Source organism: Podarcis raffonei, chromosome 3, assembly GCF_027172205.1.
Source record: "Podarcis raffonei isolate rPodRaf1 chromosome 3, rPodRaf1.pri, whole genome shotgun sequence".
Taxonomy (NCBI): Eukaryota; Metazoa; Chordata; class Lepidosauria; order Squamata; family Lacertidae; genus Podarcis; species Podarcis raffonei.
The window spans coordinates 43,243,704-43,266,123 of NC_070604.1; the positions used below are offsets into that span (position 1 = coordinate 43,243,704).

Consider the following 22,420-nt stretch of genomic DNA (forward strand, 5'->3'; position numbering starts at 1 on the left):
GCTGAGGTTCCATTACAATTTTGTGGAAACTCTTTCAGTTACTCATCAGTTACTGAGCTTGGTTTTCGTTGAGTTCTGTTAACACCCCAAACTATTTGCTGTTGGGAGGAATCAAATCGCCCAGAATTTGCTCATATGGATTCTCTCCAGCACCTTAGGCAGGAATGCCAAATTGAAATGTTTTATGCAGCTACATTAGCGCAGTATCTGCCAAAGAAATAGGTTGGAATAGGCTGGAGTGTATTGGGACATTCTTGTATCAATAAAATCCCATTTTAATTGCTGTCAAGCGGCTGACAGAGAAACTGTGTCAGGAAAAAAGACGGCAACCCTAATTTGGCTAGAAATTATCCACAGCTGCAAATATAACCACTGCAGTCCTGTTACAAGATGAAGTAACAATCATGGTATTTTAGTGAAGCAAGAAGTATGAAAAGGACATCAACGAAAATAGTTAGAATAATGATTAAAATCCAACATAGTCGATGAAAGAAATTAGTACAGTAATAATAAACAAAAACAAGTCAGCCAGAGGCTATGGATATTTTATCAAATACTGATGTTTCACTTGCACAATGGAACTTCCGTGGAACTGTCCCCTCCTCTCTCTGGCCGTCTCTCCCCCACCTCAAAATCTGTTGCAGCAGTTTTGGAAAGCCTCTGGAGGAAGCCCCATTGTGCAAGAAGATCACCACTCATATACCATTGGATACAACTGTACACTAGATCCCTTGCAGAGGTCTGGCAAAATGGGAAGGTCTTAAGACTTACCTGATCACCAGACACTAATTTGAGGTGTGCACATATGTATGTGTGTCTTCGTGTACCTACATGTATGGTTATTGTCACATTAAACCACACTAGAAGTTGTGATAGGAGGGGCCTCTTTTAAATCAAGGTAATACACTCTTCAGTTTAGTTAGGGGCTACTTATTTTTGCAACTGTAATGCTTTAGTATCCATATATTTGCAAGGGAGGAGGATGGGGAGAAAACCAGAACAACTTTGCCCCTCCCACGTGACCTTCTTGGCCCTACTCATATGGAATCTTTGATCCTGCCTACCTAACCGCCCCAGCCACAAACTGCCCCACTAGGTCTAGAGCAGGCTTCCTCAACCTCGGCCCTCCAGATGTTTTTGCCTACAACTCCCATGGTCCCTAACTAGCAGGACCAGTGGTCAGGGATGATGGGAATTGTAGTCTCAAAAAACATCTGGAGGGCTGAGTTTGAGGAAGTCTGGCCTAGAGACTACCAGGAGCTGATGTGTGTGGGAAGGGGGGAGGAGTCTCCTTGGAAGCACATTCTCAGTTGTGGCGCCTGCACCGTATATTTACAGACAGAGCCCATACAGGGCCCCCTGAGCAACTTCTAGTAAATCAGGAAAGATCAGGTGGTTCATCGTGTTTGTTTGGACTTCACGCATCCTTTCTGCTTGGCTTAGGGCACCACCACAGTCATGGTTCTTCTGAGAAAACAGCCTGAATTAATAGACTTCCAATAGTGATTGGCCTTGTGATTTTCTGTTATGGCAAATTGGTGGGGGAGGGGGTCTTGTGCCTAGCAAATTTCTGCAGTTGCCATCAGTGTGGATTTGACACATCTATAATGCACATCTGATTTGTACCTTATCTCTCCTGCCAGCTCTGAGAAGATATAGAAGTTGGCATGTGTGCAATAGAGTTAAGTGATACTGTGCTGAAAACTGCCAATTTAAAGAGCTTAGCTCCCCACATTACAATACAAATGGGGATAAAAATCTCACATTTCATTTGCATTTTGCTGTTTGGGTACCATAATTCCTTTAAATATATATACTGGTATATGTAGCCAGAGGCTTATTGCACAAGGAGACTGATAAACCATAAAATAAACTGTCTTCTGTCATGAGTAGACAGGTCACCACCTGGAGATCCTGTCTTTTTGTTTTAAGAGCAGTGACAGTCCTAGCCCATTCTTCCTTTTTGAATCCTGTAAAAATTGTCATATGGCATCTGGCATCATTTTTTTGGTTGTGTATTTCTTTAAGATGCTTCTCCATCACGATCTGTTTAGAACAACAGTCGCACACTATATCACAAACGTAAGTAGCAAAAACAGTAACTTCAGTGTTGGTGCATTCTGAGACTCAAGATTCTCTCTGTACATGGTATTTTAACATTCCTAATGACTTTAGAGTTAAATGCGACTCACCAGTACTCATATAAGATTATTGCAGGCTGCATTTCTTAATTAAAAAAAGAAATCCCTACGGCTGTGTGCAGATGCTTGAATAATCAGAATTCACAGTTCAATGTACTCCCCCTGTAAAAGACAAATTGGTCTGTTTCAGTCTGAACTCAGGAGTTATCCAGTACTGAATTAACTTTAAAGTTTCTTTCTTTCTTTCTTTCTTTCCTTCTTTCTTTCTTTCTTTCTTTCTTTCTTTTACTGCCCTTCATCAAAAAAATCTCAGGGCAGTTCACAAGATAAAACCACAAGTTAAAAGAACAAATAGTCAAAACAGAGACAACAAAACATTACACAAACACATTTAAAAGGCTCAAGGATATTAATCAGCCAAAGATCTGGTTGAAGAGAAATGTTTTATTTTGCAAATCTGCCCTCCTTTTCAAGATCATATAAAAATTTATCACTGTATTAGTCTGTAGGAATAATACAAAATTTGTAAGGTAATATATTTCATCGCATGAGGATCCAGCTGGTATAGGAATATGGAGTCTTGTGACTGGCACAGATGTGTCTATCACACAGAATAAAAAAGCAGCAAATTCAAGAACATAGAAAATAACAGTAGATATTGCAAATGTCCATATTTTAGTTAGGTGATCTCAAACAGAAAGTATTTAGTGCTTAGAAATGCTTTGCTGACATCAAGGTACACAAGGCTTCTGCGTTTATTGTTGGGTAGATATAGGAGTCACTGTCTTATACAGCTGATCCCCTTAGTTCAGCATTCTCTACTATGCTGACTGGCAGAAGCTCTCGAGGGTCTATGAAGGGATTTTATCTGCGCCCTTCAGTATGAGAAGTATGTGCTCCACCACTGAGCTCCAGCTCCCCCCATATAGCCCCATTTGTGTGTATGACATTTTGTAGACTAAACAGCAAGATGACATGCCCCTTCCACAAGTAATTTATAGTCTAAGGCATAGGTAGTCAACATGGTGCCTTTCATGAATCTTGGCCATGCTGGCTGGAGTTGATGGGAGTCCAACCATGTGTATTTTCCTGGTCTATGATTTGACAAAGAGAAGGAATTAAGGTACAAAGGGTAAGGAACGTATGTTCAGTTCAGTCATATGTACTTAGGTGTGTAGTTTCAACAGGGGATAAGTACAGTAATGGGCTGTGCCAAGAACTTTATGGTGGGTTTTGTGGAGGAGAGAGAAGTAGCAGCATAAAAATGTCCTGAGAAGTCATTCCAAGCAAAATGTTCCAGATGAGTTATTTGAGAGTGCATTTCAGAAAATACAGTTTTTAGACAGAGTAAAAAGGAGAAATGAATCTCACAGATAACCAAAGAAAGAAAGAAGGGGCGGATTATTTATTTATACAATGTGCCCTACATGATTCAGCCAAAAATGCCTTTGTCAAGGGCTTCTCTAAAAATATAATAACAACTGTTCACACATAAAAAGTATAAAAACTTTAATTTATTAAAATACACATTCTAATATTAATAATAAAACCTATTTTATACTAGAAACAGTGACACATGCAAATTAAAAAATAATAAAAAGCTAAGTTCAAAGACCGTACCCATTTCTTCGTTTCTTAACCAATCTAAAAGTTTCTGTTGTTGAAAACAACTTGTATGGCAAAATCATGTGGGAGGACCACCTCAACCTGTACTTTTAAATATTTCATGGCAAACACAGCTGTCTGAACTTTATTTACCAGGGGACTCACTAGACTTTTTTATTATAATACATTCTAAGATGTTCAACCACACAAAAAAAAGTTTAACAATTGTTTAGATTCGTTTCCCTTTTTTGCATGTCATCCCTGGATGCTTCCTGGTTTTGGTGTATTTTTATCCTACTTTCTAGACAGTGTTGCTCAGTGTTATTAGTAAGCGCTTACCAAAAGCATTAATTCTGAAACTGGGGCATGATTATGTAGGAGAGAGGAAAACTTATCCATCACCTGCTTTTTTATCCCTGGTACAAAACCACTGGAAATGAATTATTGCTCAACAAACAAAAACAACAACAGAACCCTACATTTTCTTTAGCTCCACTTACCTGGTTAAGCAGTATGCATAACAGATTGCTTTTCTTAACTCATTTCTTCCCTCTTCTTTTTGAACTTACAGCATTCATCAAGCAGTCACCACAGGTTAGGATGACTTTGTCTTGCCCTACAAAATGTTTAAACTCTAAATTCAAGTCCTACTGAATTGGTTTGCCTGTAGCCACCTGGATCTTTTATTGCCTGTCAATGTCACAGTCCAACCTTAACAATTGCATTCCATTGCATCTCTGCACTAGTTCAGTCCAGTTAAAGTCATACCTGCACAGCTTCTCAAGGACGTGCGTACAGATTGATTCAATGAAGTAACACATCTTAAACCATCATGTTTACTTATTCATCAATTATTTTTAATCTTGAGACACTATTGGAAACAACACTTAAAATTAAGTAAAACTAGACTGGTTTACACTCTCCATTTGTTTTAAATACCAGGTAATCCCCTTGTGACTAGTAACAGAAGAAACCATTATTGATCGTCTCAAAGGTCAATGTACGCGCAAAAACTCGGGAGAGCTGTCTATTTTGAGAGAATTTGGAATTATCAGAATTAAAATTCAACATTAAAAAAAGAAGATAGAGGGATTTAGGTTGCTTTAAAATAAAAAGTTCTAAGATCTTTAGCACAGAATAATTTCCTTTGGAGCAGTGGGTCTGCTGTATATAATCACTGTGGATCCTTAATAAACAAAGCTTCAACCCTATACAGGCATGTTTGGAACTGGGACATAATATCTTCTAGCAGTCATTTGGCAACTTAAAAAACTGCATCACATCAACATTGGTCTGGGGAAAATAAAAGACTGAAAATTTACTTAAGGCTCAAGGAGAGATTTTGGCACAAGGAGATGGAGGGCCAAAAATAAAAAGACAAAACTGTCAATGCAACAGAGCATATTTGGATATAATTTGACAGGAAACAAGTGTTCACAGATGAGAGTCCAGGGATGTTTCTGCCAGGTAACTGCTCTGAAAGTTATGGGCACACCGGCATGTGGCTGACTGCCTGCGCAACGTGAACCACCTTGCCCATATTTAATGATGCCAAATCAGTTTTCGTTTGACAGAAATCATTTTTCACTGTAACCTTCTCATGTGGAAGCCCTGGCCAAACAGCTTCAAGTTCCTCAATCCCTTTGGGTATAGAGTTCCTGAAGCAGCTTTTTGACAAATAGAGAGAACAATGAAGGGAAGCAATTCTGAAAAACCCTCCCTTTTCAAAAATGAAAAAAATAATAATGAGGAAATAGTAACCACCCAGTGGAGATGGTGATAATTTTTTAATAATAAGGCACCTGTCAGGGACTGGCACAGTTCCAAGGAGTGTGTGGCAGAGGCAGCCCCCCCCCCCAAGGCTGAGCCAGGGGGAGGGGGCAGAAATTTGTGTACCTCCCTCGAGACAGGAACCAGGGTCGGAGGAAGGAGAAGAGTTTTATTTATTTATTAAATTTCCATCCCATCCCTTCTCCCAAAGGAGCCAAGGGCGGCAGATACAAAGCAGTAAAACTGTGCTATTAAAAATAAGGTAAGAATGTTATTTAAATACAATTATTTAAAGACCTATTTAAACATTTTAAAACATACCCTCATAGCTAATAATTTCAAGGTTTCCAGGAACAGTATCTTTTAGCCACTAAATGCCTGAGTAAATAGAAATGTTTTAAAGTTTTTCTTGAAAGTTAATGAAGACATACACACGTCACCAGGGAAGGCATTCCACAAACAGGTAACCATTACCGAGATGCCAAAGCAGAGTTAAGTAATTATGCTTTCTCCCATCACTGTAATAATGTAATGTAAGGTACTAATTCTGGATCAAATCCTGATTTTTTCTCCCTTCAGATTTCCTTTCCCCAAAGGTAAAAGTATAAACATAGGTATAAACTATAGATATGAAGCATCTTGCGAATTATGGCACCTCTCTTATAAGGTTTAAACTGCCTGTTGTTGTATATTGCCCATGCAAAAAAGTTTAGCAGGTGAAATTCCATCCTAAACAAGCTTCTCATTACTTTTGAGAGATCTTGTGGGAGATCTAAAGAATTTCTGACAATGGTCAATCATTTGTTTCCTTCAAGAAAAATGGCAAATTTATTTTTACATTGAGCATCATTTTGAGACGTCCTCTTGCTTCGTGAGTGATGACAAATTAGATTCCCCATTACTTCTTTGGCAGAGTAAGCAGAGGGCTGCAAAAAATCCAGGTCTTCTACATATCCATTTGCAGGATGGGAATTGACATTTTTTTCTTCACAAACTGAAGAGAACTCACAACAGTCAAACTATGTTTGTAAATCACAGCTTCAAAATAGGATTTTAATAATTAGTAAGGATGAGCTACAACAGCAGCTCAAGTTTCCCCTTTAAAATGCCATTTATTTTTTAAAGCTCTCCAGATTTAGTGGCTTTTCATCAGCCTGAAATATATTTCCTCAGTCATTTGGCAAAAGACCTTTTTTGCAGCTAAGCGCAAGCTGTAAATTGTCCCATATCTGCTTTCTTTTCAATGCTCAAATAAAGGCCTTTGCCTGCTCCGCTCTTATTAGGACCACATAAATCAAAGTCTATTAAAGGGCAAGTCTGGTAATCTGAGAAAACAGCCTGCACAAGCCGTGCAATGGAATTGCTGTGTACACTCACCTTTGTGCTGGGCTAAAATAAAGTAAAACTTCAAAAAAAAAAAAAAGGTTCCATGGAATTCTCTGCCAAGTGCCAGGACACAATTTTGTACATGAAAAATGCCATCTTAATAGTGTGATGTATGTTGTAGTCCTTTGCACATTTACAGAAAATTATTGGGAATGACTACTTGGGAACTTTGTTGATGATAAGGATGCACACTGATTTGCATCTGTCTATGTGCACTGGAACTTTTACATGGGTCAATTACACACTGCTTTCATGAGCAATCAGTCATGCATTCCACACTACAGCTGGACCCATGTGCAACTGAGACAGAGAAGCCATGCAGCACAACCCCTGATACGGTGCTGCTCCTGGGGGGTCTGCTTGCCCTCAGGAGGTGCACTGGAGTGCTCTGTAATACATTATACCTTGCGCTTTCGAGGCACAAAATACACTGCAACCTTTCTGCAGACATGGCCTTGTGTTCCCATTTAGCTGAAAGGGAGAAAACCATTCAAATTTGCAAACAAGGGCAGCCTTAGGTAGTTTGGGCACTTATTAATATGGTGGTCTCTAATACATTACACGGCAGCCCTGTGGCGCGTCAGCCTCTCTTTGCAGCAAGTATGTTTCTGTGAGTAACTAAGTCCCACTGATGCTTTCTGCAACCCAGCACCCTGAACATTTGCTGTTGATCCAGCACATGACACACTGTCTCAGCTCCATCACTTCAATATCATCTCAGACTCAATGCTTTTTTAAATGCAGACAGCTCACACATTAATCTCAGAAATCAAGTGGTGTAAATACATGCAGGGACCAGCCTTTAACCAACCTTACCTTGGAATAATCTGCCTTTAAATCTAAAAACTTTTAGGCTTTTCTTGGCAATCGGGGTTCACAGTTTACCAAAAAAAAAAAAAATTTATCATAAAAGCAGGGATTGAAAACCATTTTTCTGCTGAGGGTGAGATTCCATTGAGGGAGAATCTGAGCCACAAATAGTGGGCAGGCAAACCTTCCCCCACCCTCTGTCACTCCCTTTCCCACTCACATTCCATTAGGTCAAGGGCTCACAAAGCTCTGAAGATTTTGTTTCCTAGAAGGGCAAGTCAGCCACTGTGTGTTCCTTGATTTTTATTTTTTTTAAAGCTTCAGTTGCTGCAGAAGATAATTGACTTCTCCTTGGAGAATTAGTAGTTCTTCACAAGCGATCTCAAAGACTCCAGACATCCCAAATTAAGCTGCTCTCTGAACTCAAGCCTTGCAAAATTGGCCTCTCTGCTTGACCAACTTGCCTCCATCACATTCTTTGAACTTCTCCAAACTCCAAAGTCAACAAACAGCAAGTTAAATATACAATTAACTGCTTTTTTCCTTTGGCTTAGGAACTTCACAATCACTTTCAGAAAAAGAAAAAAAAAAACATCCCCACTTGGTAACTTAGATCCACAATTCTTTGTAGCTGAAGGTTATCTTGACAGGAATTTATTTTCAAAAGGATCAGACCAGGTTCCTTCACATCTTCAAAAATGCAACCTGCAATGGAAACAAAACATACCCAAGAAGTTAGCTCCTGCACAGTAAAATTTGTTTTTAAAAAATTGACACCCCCTGCCCCCCCAACAACGCTGCTATCCGTGACATATTGCCCAGTAGAGAACACAGAGAAGCCCCCTTATCACTTACAGCGGTGTCTCTGGATGCAAACGGGATCCGTTCTGGAGCCCCGTTCGCATTCTGAGCAGAACGCAACCCGCGTCTGCACGGGTTACGATTCGCCGCTTCTGCGCATGAGCGTGGCGGCATTTTGAGCGTCTGCGCATGCGGCGAAACCCGGAAGTAACCCGTTCCATTACTTCCGGGTCACCGCAGAACGCAACCTGAAAACGCTCAACCTGAAGCATATTTAACCCGAGGTATGACTGTATAAGGGGAAATGGCCCCAAACTGATCTTAGCAAATAAATGTTATTCCCTGCCCTCCCTTAATTTGTTACTAACATTCTGCTCAAAGATATGACCCATTAAACACTGGGTTCAACATTTTCTGTGAAAATAGATTAGAAACGGCGTTCTCACTTCACATGCAAAATGATGTGAACTGCATGACAAACTGTGCTCTAAAGTACAAAGAACTCTTTTCTTTGAGTTAGCCAAAGTTCCACTTTGCAACTTAATAAGCCTCAAAGACCTAGCATCACAGGAGATTTTGCAGAAGAAGCCTAGCTGAGAATTTACAAATAGATTGGAAGTCTTAATTATCTACTGTTTAGTCTTTTAAGTATGGTAATATAAAAGTATTTTAATGTTTTGAATTTTAGCACCTAGTTGATTTAATCACTCTATTGCCCTACCATTCTTCTCTAAAACAACTTGGCTTATAAAACAAGCAGCATAATAAACACTCAACTGCAGGGCTTAAAATGAAAATAAAAACCAGCAGTACAATTACAAATAAAAGCAGCCAAAGCCGTTGGCCGCTAAGTGCAGTTATAGCACAGGCGGACAAGGTAAGACTGCACTGTTGCCAGAGAACATTAGCTTGCCTCCATTTTGTCTCCTACATCTCTCATTCTGTATTAAAAGCCTTCGTCTATGACAGTCAACTGGCAAGAACAGGGTGTGCTTGCAGGACTAGTTGCCAACCTCTTTTGACATGAGCAAGAAAGGATCCTGGCCCTTCCCCACCCCCCAAATCTAAGGAGCATCTTAGACTCACAAAAGCCAAGGTTCCCCCAGCTCCTACTGAAATCGGGAAAACAATTTGCTTGCCATTGGCATCTGAGAGTTCTGCGTAATCCTTTGACTTTCAACACCCATCCAGATTAAATCAGCTCTATTCAGAAAAGCCCTTTGGTTCTCCAGAAAATTCCCCCTTCAGCAGCCACCCTAGTTTTTGTTTTCTATAACTGCTCTAGTCTTTGTTCTTTTTAGTTCAGGAGAATCCTGTTTGGCATTCACACTGCCCACAGCTGTTTCTCTCTCTGCCTGCCTGTAGATCTGAACCCTTGTTTATGATGTACTTTCCTTTTCTGGACTGTGTCTACTCCTTAAATATGGTCCGACAGGGTGCTAGCCTGCCCAGTATTCTCTTGGAAACCCTGGTCTGGGTGTCAAATGCCACCATCTCTGTTCAACAAAGCCTTGAAAATGAGGATTTATCAACTTTCTCACCCTCCAACAGGTCATAAAGAAAGTACGGTAGTATTAATATTTCTACATCTCTCTCCTTCTCACTCTAAGCCTCCATCCTCCTCTCTCATCAGCTTTCAACATTCCCTTCCTTCTTCTCCCAAGCACTGAAGCATCAGTGCACAATTGCCTTTAGCTTGCTGCCACCCTCGCTTTTCTCTCCTTTCCCCTTTCCTTTGGTACAGCCTTAAATAATTAGATCTGCAATTCTATCTACCTTTATGCACCTTGTAAAATTTCTGGAGTCGTCTGTTCCTTCTTCCTGGATAACTTACAAGGGCACTCTAATACCAAGCCAAAGTCTCTAGCGTTACCCACATTGTGTTCCTATATAATTGGTAAAACATGCTAGTTCCCATGCCAAGTCTGCTGATCTTACAGCAGCCTATCCTCCAGCAAAACAGAGGGACGAGATTAGCCTAGCACCAGAGCAAAATTCTCCCCAAACATTCAGGGTCCTGAACACATATGAGTAAGGTTCAGATGTTAACAGAGATACATGTCCTTGGCAAGAGCATACAATATGGTGCCTAAACAATAATAATGAAAGGGTCAAGCTAATGAGCACCTGGAGGGAGTTCCACAGCCAGAGTGCTCTTCACCAGTAGTCACCACCCTAGACTCTGAAATGGGAAGCGGGAACCTGGAAAAGGACCTCAGAACATCTGAACTGACAGGCAGTTTCACATAGGAAAAGGTGTCCTTTGGATACAACTATAAACTTATCATAATTCTATTTTCCAAGAGGGGGAAAATAAGTGTGCGCACACTGAAGACAAATTGAAGTAGGCCAAGTGATCTTTGAAAATGGTTTGGCAGTTTCAGTGAGAAGATTCATTTTCTTGAATTTATATCCTTCCTTTCCTCTATCATAGAACCAAAGGTGGCATACATGTGGTTCTCAGGTGGTCACCCATCCAGGCACTGACAGGACCCAACCTGCTTACCTTCAGCAAGTTGTTGGACTTAGGTGCCTCAGACTTGACCCTGAAGTGGCCTGAGTACTAACAAGCCTGAGGACATTTCAAAAGCAATGTAAAATCAACCAGGTTGCTCTCGCTTTAATGGTTTAGGATCAAGTCAGCAGAGTTTGAATTTGATGAACTTTTTTATTCCATTTCGCTAGAGTTTCATGCTTTTAGTTTCAACAGTGAGTCTACTAAACAGGGCAGGTGATAAATCTATATAAATGAATAATATCACCGGGGGAGGGGTGTCCAAATAATTTATTGCCTTTTGAAGAGATTACTGAAACTACAAGGGGGAGGGGAAGAATTGGAAGAATAGTCATAGGGCTATAGTAACACAGCAGGAAAAGCCTCATTACATGGAATCTGACCTTCCCCCCACCCCCGCCACCTTCTTTCGTGATCTCTGGAACAGTGATGTGTCATCTGCACAGGCAATTACAGACCTAATACTGCCTTGAATCACAGAAAGTTTATCCCCCCTATGCCAATGTTATTCTAATTGCCACTGAGCATGCTGGGAAGCTCCACAAGTCCTGGATGTTATTAAGTGCCTCCATAATTAGGGGGGAGGGGGCAAGGAAGCAAGGAAGCAAAGGACAGTAACTGAAGGAATGTTTTGTTCAGACGTTACTCCACAAATTCCTAAGGATGGGGAACTTGTGAACCTTTCTATGTTGTTAGATTCAGATTCCCATCAGCCTCAGCTGACAGAGACAGCAGTGAGGGATGGCGTGAGTTATACACCAGCAATATCTGGAGGACCACAAGTACCACATTCCCTCCCCCCAAACTAAGAACTATAAAGGGAAGGAAGCGCCTCTCATACCCAGAACATAGCAAAATATATTCTAATACAATTAAGTATCTCCTTCCTTTCATAAAAACAAGGTCCTTCAGCACATAGTACTGTTATAATTCTTGATGGCCTATTCATTTCCCAATGCAATGATGATACTGATTTCCTAAAGCTCTTACAACATCTGGATGCTTACATTTTTTTTTAATATAAAAAATAAAAACTCTACCAAGGCTGCAATTCACAATGAGCACACCAAGTAAAAGGTAAAGGTACCCCTGCCCGTACGGGCCAGTCATGTCTGACTCTAGGGTTGCGCGCTCATCTTGCTCAAGAGGCCGGGAGCCAGCGCTGTCCGAAGACACTTCCGGGTCACGTGGCCAGCGTGACTAAGCGGCATCTGGCGAGCCAGCACCAGCGCCGCACACGGAAATGCCGTTTACCTTCCCGCTATAAAGCGGTACCTATTTATCTACTTGCACTTAGGGGTGCTTTCGAACTGCTAGGTGGGCAGGAGCTGGGACCGAACGATGGGAGCTCACCCCGCCACAGGGATTCAAACCACCGACCTTGCGATCAGCAAGTCCTAGGCACTGAGGTTTTACCCACAGCGCACACCAAAGCAAATGCAAAAAAACACAAAAGTCAAAAGCTCAGTATTTTGCATATCCCAGCAGGGAGTAATACACTTTTTAAATAAATATCAGTAAGAACATAAGATATACACACACTATGGAATGTGACTATGGTGAATATAAATAATATGCATATAGTGACTATAAATGAAAGTATTATATCAAGATTTGCAGAATGCTAGTTATGAAGGGTATAGCTGGAGGGTGTTAGTGAATATAGCACAGTGCTACTGCATAGGACCCGGAATGGGATTCCCATAATCCTGTGGCTTGAAGACCTCAAGCATTAATAATCAAAAAGCTAGCAGTACCAAACAGGACACAGGAAAGTTTTGGGTAGCATACTGAGGATTTCCTAATGCTTTTTCACTTTTCTATGTTGACGTTATTTATTATGTTGTTCTCCTTTTGCATAATTCAATATATATACATAAACATCATGTTGGCTACCCCTACTTTATGAAGTTTTGTTTCTTGTTTGGGATTCACTACAAAATGCAATGGTTGTATTGCAGCTTTAAAGAGAATACGTCTACAACACTCACGACCCCAGCTTTCTACACTTGTGGTTTCTAACTCAGACAACTAGTCATCTGGTAACACCTACTCATATTTACTTCATGATCTTTTGATCTGTATATTCCGATGCAGCTAACTAGAAAACGTAATATGGCATTCTAGCAGTAAAGCAAATTTAACTGAAGTTGTTTGAGGGAAGGGGAAGGCAGTTCCAAAGAGCATTTAAAACTTCTAAGGTGAATTCCATTTATAACTCCCAATAGTAGAACTTTGCAAGCTGATAGCCATTATCGCTTCTGCTTAGAAAAGCTGGGAAGCAAAAGCTTCCCCTTGACAAGCAATGTGTTTTAAGAAAACAAGGCTTTCCAAGTTTGCCATACAGAAACTATTCTTTGGAGTTGGCAATAGAGATGCTTTGATACAAGAAATGAATGAGAAGGTGAGGAAGAGCTCAAAGTCAAAGGAAAAGCCAAAGTTTTGAACAGTGGTGGCAAACAGAATGCCTGGCTCGAATGAGATAAAAGAAATGGATTTATTTTTTCAACACTGCCCTCTTGCCTAAGAAAAGGGCAAGCAATTCACGAGGAGACACATGAAGACTTGACATGAGTCACATGGTCCTTACCAAAGCGGCAAGAAAACAATGAAGCTTCCAAGGCAGGCTGTGAACAATTAGCTAAATAAGCTGCTTTTGAACAGCTCCTGAAATATACATTTACTTCAAGGTAAAAGAAAGAATGTAAGAGATTGAAGGAGAGGGGTTCACATTACTGATTTCTTTTGCCTTTCAAAACACAAATCCTTCCATAGCAGTTCACATCAATCATACAGTGAAAAATCAAATATTAAAACACAGGACAAAAATCACACGTGCAGAAATCAGAATTTCTTCATAAGAGGCCTTGTGAAAGAGGAAAGTATTCAGTGCCCTTTGAAAAGTAGCCAAGGAGGAGGCATGATGATGGAGCTTGCCAGTAAAGGAGTTCCACCACTAAATAAAGTATTGCCCTTGATCCACTCCTGTCTGATCCTACTGGGGCTGATGTCAAGGGCCAGGTAGGATCATTAGGAAATGCATATGATGCACCCCACTTTAAATTTCATACTGTCTGCCATTAAGAAAGCAATTTTAACTGAACTGCACCTTAACTAACCAATAAGGTAGACCAGGGAACAGAACCGGTGACCCTTTAGATGTTGCTAGACTACAATTCCCGCCAGCTAGGGATCCCCTAGCATATACTCTAGTTACAGCAGGAGGGCTGGGACAGACCTCTCCCTCAGAACTTCAGAGAGCTGCTGTTGCTGATCAAAGTCAGCAGAACTAGGCTGGGTGGTATCAGTAATCCAATTCAGCGTAAGACCACATCATACATCATTTATTTTTATTTTCCAAAGTTAAATCTATGGATTAAGACACCCTCACTTTTACTCCCCTAGGCAGCTGATATTAGGTAAAAGGCAAAATGGTATTCCTTTGAAGATCAATAGTTGCACGTGTTTACTTTAAACTGCCTCTTTTGCTAATGCCAACATAAGCGTGCCAAGACATGGCCAGAAGGAAAGCAAAGACAAAACACACATTGCTGCTGACTTTAATTCTTAAATAGGGTGACAGAAAGCCTTTCAAAAATATGTTACCGAATTCTTAAGGTAGACACTATTACATTAAAGCAGAGATGGGGGGGGACCTTTCCCTGCCTATCTGTCCCATGGTCTGACTCTGGCATGTTCTCTCCCTCCTGGCCGTTCATTTGGGAGCTTCAAAAGCTTTCTTCAGCCCAAACATCACAGCGACTGATACCAAGAAGCATCAGCACACTTAGGGATCCGCAGAGTATTCGCAGTTTGCGTAACAGAACTCAGTAGCATAGCATTTTGGCTAATCTACTTTTATTTACATACAATACACTTGGAGCATTCTGACTTGGCTCCTTCCTCTTTCTCATCAGACAGCAAAGAGAGAAAACAAACGACAATAGTTCCACTTCACGGAACACAGTAATACCAAAACATCCTGTCTCCGTCACTTCCCATACTGTGGAATGAAAACATACACCGTCATGTTAAAGACAACAATCTCATGACTGCAAACACGGAGCAGGAATCCTAACAGTTTTCACTGGGAATGTGCAATTCACTAGTGACAGGATTTCCATATTCACCTACTGTTTTGTCCTGTCTGAATAGACTGTGCAATAATTTATTTTTCCAGGTCTCAAAAAGGTGTATTAGTGATGGAAAGGAATACTGGATAGTCCTGGACATGAGAACAGCACTAAGAGAACTGCAATATTTGGCTTGAAACTGAACCTGTGTGGATTAACAAAAGCACCACTTGCTTAAAGCTTTTAAATTGTGGGGGGCAATCAATTTATTAAAAACAGGCATTTAATGGCCATGTAAAAACTCCAGTTTATTCTGAGCATGTGTATATATTTATCCCTTGCAGTCATATTATAAACAGTTCATCCTGTGTTGTTGTCAGATTATGAGTGACAAAGACCTACAAGGGATTGTATACAAGCCTATCCAGATCTAGCCTTACCACAAAGCAATGCCATGCAGCCGGGTTAGAGAGGGGCATAATTTTCCTGCTGCCACTTTTCATTTGTGCACCATGAAAACAAACAAACAAACAAATAAACAGTGTGAGAGTGTCACTAGGACTTTTCACCAAAGGTACAACCATGTCTAAGTCTGACCACTGGGGTTGCTTCTAATGACACTGCCAGTGATCTAGAATAAGGGGGGGGGAGAGACTCCAACAAGAGACTTACCGTATTTTTTGCACCACAACACTCACTTTTTTCCTCCTAGAAAGTAAGGGGAAATGTCTGTGTGTGTTATGGAGCGAATGCCTACGGATGGCGGGGGGGGGGATCTGCTGCAGTCGTGAGCAGAGGATCCATGGTTCCCCTTCCTTCCCTCCTCCGTGGCTCGGTTTGAAACAGCAAAGTGGGAGAAGAGCCGCTGAGTAGGGAGGAGAGAGGGACAGAGAGCCTGCTTCTTTAAAGGAGCAAAGCGGGAGAGGAGAGGAGCCGCTTACACGAGTGTAAGCGGCTCCTGTCCAGTTGGTTCCTTAAAAGCAAGCAGGCTCTCTGTCCCTCTCTTCTCCCCACTCAGATCGCTACATAGCAGCAAAGTTTTTCAGCTCGCTAAGCCGGGGATGAGCGGGGAGGAGGAAGAAAAGCAGAGCCTGCTTGCTTTAAAGGAGCAAAGTGGACAGGAGAGGAGCCTTCTCCCCTTAAACCCCTCTTCTGCATTATTAGCAGCATCCTTCTCCACCCACCCCACGCGTGCTCCTTGTCCCTTGAGTGCTTTTCCTTCCCTCCCTACTTAAAACATGGTTACAAAGCACGGATCCACATGGATCCTCAGGAGTTTTGCATTGGGCTACTCCAGACTCACTGTCAGATCACATGTCTGTGGCCACAGCATGAACCACAAAAATCATACATCCACTGTTTCTTTTAGAATATTTTTTTTCTTGTTTTCCTCCTCTAAAAACTACGTGCGTGTTATGGTCGGGTGCGTGTTATAGAGCGAAAAATACGGTACTTTTTCAGTAAGGCAATATTACCACAAATATCTGTATGCCTCAGCTAATATAGCAAACGTAGCTGTACATATGTTCCATATGAAAAAATTTAAACCACAGCACACACACAAAAAGGAAAAGCCTCAGTGTGTGTGTGTTAGAGAGAGAGAGAGAGAGAGTGCACACTTAAACAGATTGGAAAGACAAAATTAACTAATAATCCACTGGGTCTCCCCCAGTTACCAGCTCACCAGCTTTTCATTCTGCTGCTGCCTTCTGTTTTGGTTGCCCTAGAAACAGAACAGTTCTGCCTTTCAACAGAGGCAAAAGGTAGTACTTTGGCTTCTGCCGCAGTGATCCAACAGGATTGGCTGTCATGGAACAGCAGCAGAAAGCATCAAGTCAGGAGTGGGCAAACTCTGGCCCTCCAGGTGCTGTTGAACCATAATTCCCTCCAGCCTTGGGGATTGACCATGCTCTCTTTTCACATCAGGACTGGTTAGGCACCTGCACTAACTATTCCCCAGAAGGCATCAATCTGTCCCCTGGAGTGCTTGTGACATGGAATCAACAAACTAGCAGCAACCAACTTTGCAGGTCAAATTCAAGGTGCTAGCTTTAACCTATAAAGCTTTATGTGGCTCAGGACCCCATTGACTAATGGAGTTTCTTTGCCCATACGAACCTACCCAGACCCTCAGGTCATCTTCAAATGCTCTTATTTAATTATGCTCTCCGTGGGAGGTGCAGAAAGAGGCTGTACAAGGACCTTTTCTTTTTGTATATAATTTATAATTTTCATTTATATACATTACAATTATTCAATGATAATTTTAACATACCCGACTTTGACTCCCTTCCCCTTTCTTCAGTTCTTTACATTTATTTTTGTCCTCTCCTCCATACTCTAAATTGTCTTATTCTTTTATTCATCTATTCTCATATATATAGTTTCAAAAATATATAACAATCCTGCCAATATCTTGATCTGCTTACAGTTTATTTGTAAATACTCAATAAATCATTTCTTTTCCTTTCTAAAAAGTTTATTATCTTGATTTTTTATTCTTCCGGTAAGTTTTGCCATTTCTGCATACTCCATTATTTTCAGTAACCATTCTTATCTCACTGGGACCTCTTCTTCCTTCCATTTTTGGGCAAGTAACATTTTTGCAGCTATGGGCACATACATAAATAAATTTCTATTTAGGTAGTTCTGATTCCATAATTCCTAAGATAAAAGCTTTGGGTTTTTTTATGAATCTTAAGCATTTTTTTCAATTCATTATATATCATTTCCCAGTAAGCTTTAACCTTATTGCAAGACCACCACATATGGAAAAGATACCTCCTTTCTCTTTACATATCCAACACTTATTCAATTTTGATTTATACATTTTTGCCAATCTACTAGGTGTTGGGTATCATCTATATAACATTTTCATATAATTTTCTCTTAAACCATAACATGCTGTAAATTTTATATCCATATTCCATAATTGTTCCTATGCTTCCATTTCTATGTTATGACCAATATCTATTGCCCAATGTATCACTGAATATTTCACTTGTTCGTCCTTTGTCTCCCATTCCAATAACATCTTATACATTTTAGATATCACTTCAACATTACAGTTTAACAGGTCTCTCTCTAGTTGTGATAGTTGTTCCTCCAACATCCACTTTGTATCCTTTTTAAATACTTCATTCAAATGATGCTATTGTAACCATGTTGTTAACATCCCTGATAAATCCTTAAACTCTTTTAATTTAAATTCTCCACCCTCCTCTCTCAGCAAATTTCTATAAGTCGTTCAACTTTCCATCGTATTTTTCTTTTTCACCGCTATGGCTTCCAATGGTAAAAACCAAAGTGGTGTTTTAGTCTCCAATAAGTTTTTATATTTATCCCATATTCTATACAATTTTCCCCAATTATATGGTTTGTGAAACCTTTATTTACTTTTGCCTTTTCATAACACAAATAAGCATGCCAGCCAAAAAATATTATCTTGACCTTCCAAATCTAAAACATACAGATTCTTTTCTGCAGTAGCATTCTGCTTTCAGAACACTCTCCCCAGTGAAGAGCACCTGACTTCAAGTCTCACATATTTTCAGCATCAGGTTAATACTTTTTTATACACCTAGATATTTGAATGTTGGTACTGTTCACACCATGGATGCAATTTAGCTGCTTGTTGTTTTATGGCAATCACTCTTGAAACTCTTATGGCAAGAAATGTGTACGTTTCTGTGCTTCTAGTGTGTAAAACTGAAAAGACCTCTTGAACTTATCCTGCATTAGCCTTGGGAAACGCTGCCCTTTAAAAACTACCTATAATTAGCAAGAGTTGGGAAGACAAATATAGATGCTGAAGAGGTGAGGCATTAGCAGTCAAAGATTAATTAATACTCATTCTATTACAGCTACCTACGCCAAGAGACTTTGGAACTCATCCTTAAGCTTGTCCTGTCACAAAAGGATAGAAAAACCATTTTTCATGTTTGCTCAAGTAGGTCACACAAAATATTTCCAAAAAAACTAGGGGGGAAGAGCAGCTTTTAGGGATAAATTGTTCTCATTTATTAAAGCAAGACATTGTGTGTTGGTTTTTAAATACTTTTCTGATCCCGTTTCTGCCACAACCACCATACAAACAACACTGCTCTCGCCACCTGTGGAAATGATACCAGAACCCACCAGTAGAAATGATACCAGAACCCTTTTTTACTTCTCCTCCCCATACAAAACTGAAGCAGGCTGGGTGTCTGTGTAACAACAGCATGTTTACTTGGAAATATTTCCATGCAATTTGTTTTTACATATAAATACTAAGTTCGGATAGAGAATAAAAGTTGATTTTCTCCTCCCCTGCTATAGACTTGACATCAGTGGGATTGTAAAATACAATTTCTTCCTATTTAGTTAGAACCTCTAAAGAATTTAGTTAATACAAGGAGATAATTAATTAAGGGAGAGGAAAAACTCACTAATTACGGTATATCATGGGTCAGCTTTTAGGGCAATTAGAAGTAACCTAAGTAGAAGCTCAGTAACTATTGAGAGAATTGTAAATATTGGTGGGTAAATTATATAACAAATTTATGCATTTACAGTTGATAGAAATGCAATCAGAAGTTTGCTATCCACTTACATCCAACAGCACCAAGAAGCGCAAAGCATAAAGTATGTACAAGTAGTTAGATATGTATCATTTCGTTTGCATTTATGTTCTAACAGATTTACATTTTCAATAAAAACATTGGGAGGGGATACACAAACACACACACAGACCTTTAGCAGCAGGAATGAAATTAAATTAGTTCATTGCTAGAAGCATGAACCATTAATGAAATGTAACTGGAGAACTTTCTCCAGTATTTATTCAGTGTAATTAAATTCTTTTATTCAAAATCTATACTTAGCCAAGCAGAAAATATTGCACCATCATAATAACTTCACAGTGTAATCAAGAACTGAACTATAAGCATCTCATTCCTTTTCATAGCATCTGAAGGCTTTAAATCACTAACACTGTTTGAAGTATAATCAAAAGGAAAGATGAAAAAGAACCTGCTCTAACCAGCTACTATAGTTCCTAATTCATTTTTATTTCTTTTTAAGAAAGCCATCAGAGGCTAGTCTTCACTAGCCAGTCTTGAGAAGTCTGGAAGTTTAATGCCTTTACTCAAAGGCTGTTAACAATAAACTTCATGCGACCACCTACTGCCCCCTGGAGTACCTAAAAGTGAGAAATGGAAACAATCACAGACTGCTGTGGTGTTCCAGGTAGGAGTTACAGGAAGAAGCTACAGCTCACATGTCTGGCATTCATAAGGGCCCCAAGTCCAAACTCTGTAATTTCCAGTTTAAAAGGAAATCAAATGACAAGACCAGCACAGACCTGAGGCCCAAGATAACAGAGTAGACAGTTGAAGACAAGGGGCGTTCTAATAAAGTACAGTATAGAGAAATGGAAGGGTGACTATAATTAAAGCATCAGGAATTTTTGGTTAAAACCACAACACGTTTATTCCTAAAATGTGCAAAGCCAGGAAAAGCAGTCTTAATTTTAATGGCATTAAATGTTGCAGACAGTCTAAAGCAGTGTTGTTTCTCAACCTTTTATTGACCGTGCCCCCACCGTCCTACCAGTAGAAAGGTAGCTATTTATGCTACCTTTTTTTGTCTTGTTACAGACAAATGTTTTGTCTGTAAACAGAACATGTTTTACTTATAATTAATACAAAATACAATTACCTAAAAAATTATACTTTGTATTTCTCGATCAATGTGACACTTGTGCTTGATGACCAGAAACAAGCTTTTTTATATCCGGTTCTATTGCTGTGAGGGACAACTGAAGACCACCTCTGTCCATTCAGTTAAGGCAATTCCGTGTTAGGCTGAGTAAATAATTCACACGACTGAAACCTGATTCTACCGAATATGAAGTAGGAAATGACATGAAAAACAATTTTGCTTTATCCCAAAGCTGTAGAAACTTTTTAGATATTCTGTTTTCTTTTCTTGGTCATGTCTCTGTTTTCTTCACTTCTCGCTTGTCTCTGTGGCCCCCTAGTCTAGTGCTGTGCCCCCCCCCATTTACACAATTTTCACCTTTGCCCCCCTTGGAATATCCTGGGGGCCCCCAGTTGAGAATCGCTGGTCTAAAGAGCCAGACATGCAATGAGAGTCAAGCCTGACTCTGAACTTCTTCTTTTTTTAGAGTTGCAAAACATGAACTTCAAAGATGATTTTTATGCATACAAAAGGATTGAGAACTCAGATAAAAACATATTTCTTAAACTGATAATTCTAAAGAGGATGCTAACTATAATTCTTTAGAATAAGAGATACATTTCCTAATGAGATATATCCCCAGGGCCCCCAAGAAGCAGCAGACACCTGCAATTAATTGAAGGTGTCAGTAGCTGCCACTTTGTTGGGGGAAATACAGCTGAAAGCGCATTTACTAACCAAGGCTATAAAAAATTACTTGAAACAGCAGCGTTTCGGGGGTTTTTTTAGCCTGTTCAGCAGGACTCTTTACCAAAACTTTCAAAGTACATTATTTCACAAATTTAAACAGAAAAGGGGACCATATTATTTCTCCAGGCTTCTCTTTTCCATATAGGAAGAAGAAATGCCAACAACCGATCTGAGCATTTCTTTTTTTAAAAAGGTGAACTTAAAACAGAAGTTACAGCATTCCTTTATCTGTCTGGCGTATTACCATGTGTCACATTATGAGAAACCTCCTTGATAAGATAACTCCACAATCCTTCAAATATAAGAACTGCAAATGGCAATGTGCCACTCTGGAAAACCAACTAGAGGAAGATGAGAAGAAACAAAAGCGTGTCTTTCAATACTAGCTATTCTTAGGACTCAAACTACATGCTACAGAGTTCTGTTTTTTTCCTTATTCTTCTGCATTTTAAAAAAACGCACACCAAGAAAAGCTGATTAATCCTTTCCCCTCTGATCGTTTTCACACCCTAAACCACTGTCCATACTGCTTTTTCACTTGCACATGTGGGGCAGATAGTAGGCTGCCGTATCCCAAGTCAGACCACAGGTCTATCTATAAAGGTCAGTACAGTCCACACTAAATGACAGTGGTTCTCCAGAATGGTATGAAATATACAGTTTGAGCTCCACACTGAAAAGTTTAGAATTTGAAGAAAAACAGCTGCACATAGTAACCTAAGAATTCAGTTGCAAAATTGATGATCTTCCAAGCTTACTGAACGGGGATGCCCTTTTGAGGACCAAAAGATAGGACAGATTAGTTTCACAGATTAACAAAACAAGATGCAGCAACAGCAGTGCCTCCTCCAAATGAATTCTGATTGGGCAAGTGGTTACTAAGAACCAAG

At 40.0% G+C, this 22,420-nt stretch overlaps 1 protein-coding gene and 1 long non-coding RNA gene across 3 annotated transcripts in view; one reads left to right on the forward strand and one right to left on the reverse strand.

Moving 5' to 3' along the window:
* The window catches only part of LOC128410295 (uncharacterized), a 42,711-nt gene that overhangs the window by 17,580 nt on the left and 2,711 nt on the right, over positions 1-22,420 (forward strand). The gene's annotated exons all lie outside the window — the stretch shown is intronic.
* Positions 7,803-22,420, reverse strand: part of UBE3D (ubiquitin protein ligase E3D) — a 50,470-nt gene continuing 35,852 nt past the window's right edge. For both annotated transcript variants that reach the window (XM_053381370.1, XM_053381369.1), the window contains one exon: positions 7,803-8,417. In XM_053381370.1, the coding sequence (XP_053237345.1) occupies positions 8,405-8,417 (13 nt within the window). In that variant the 3' untranslated portion in view covers positions 7,803-8,404. The remainder of the gene's footprint in view (positions 8,418-22,420) is intronic.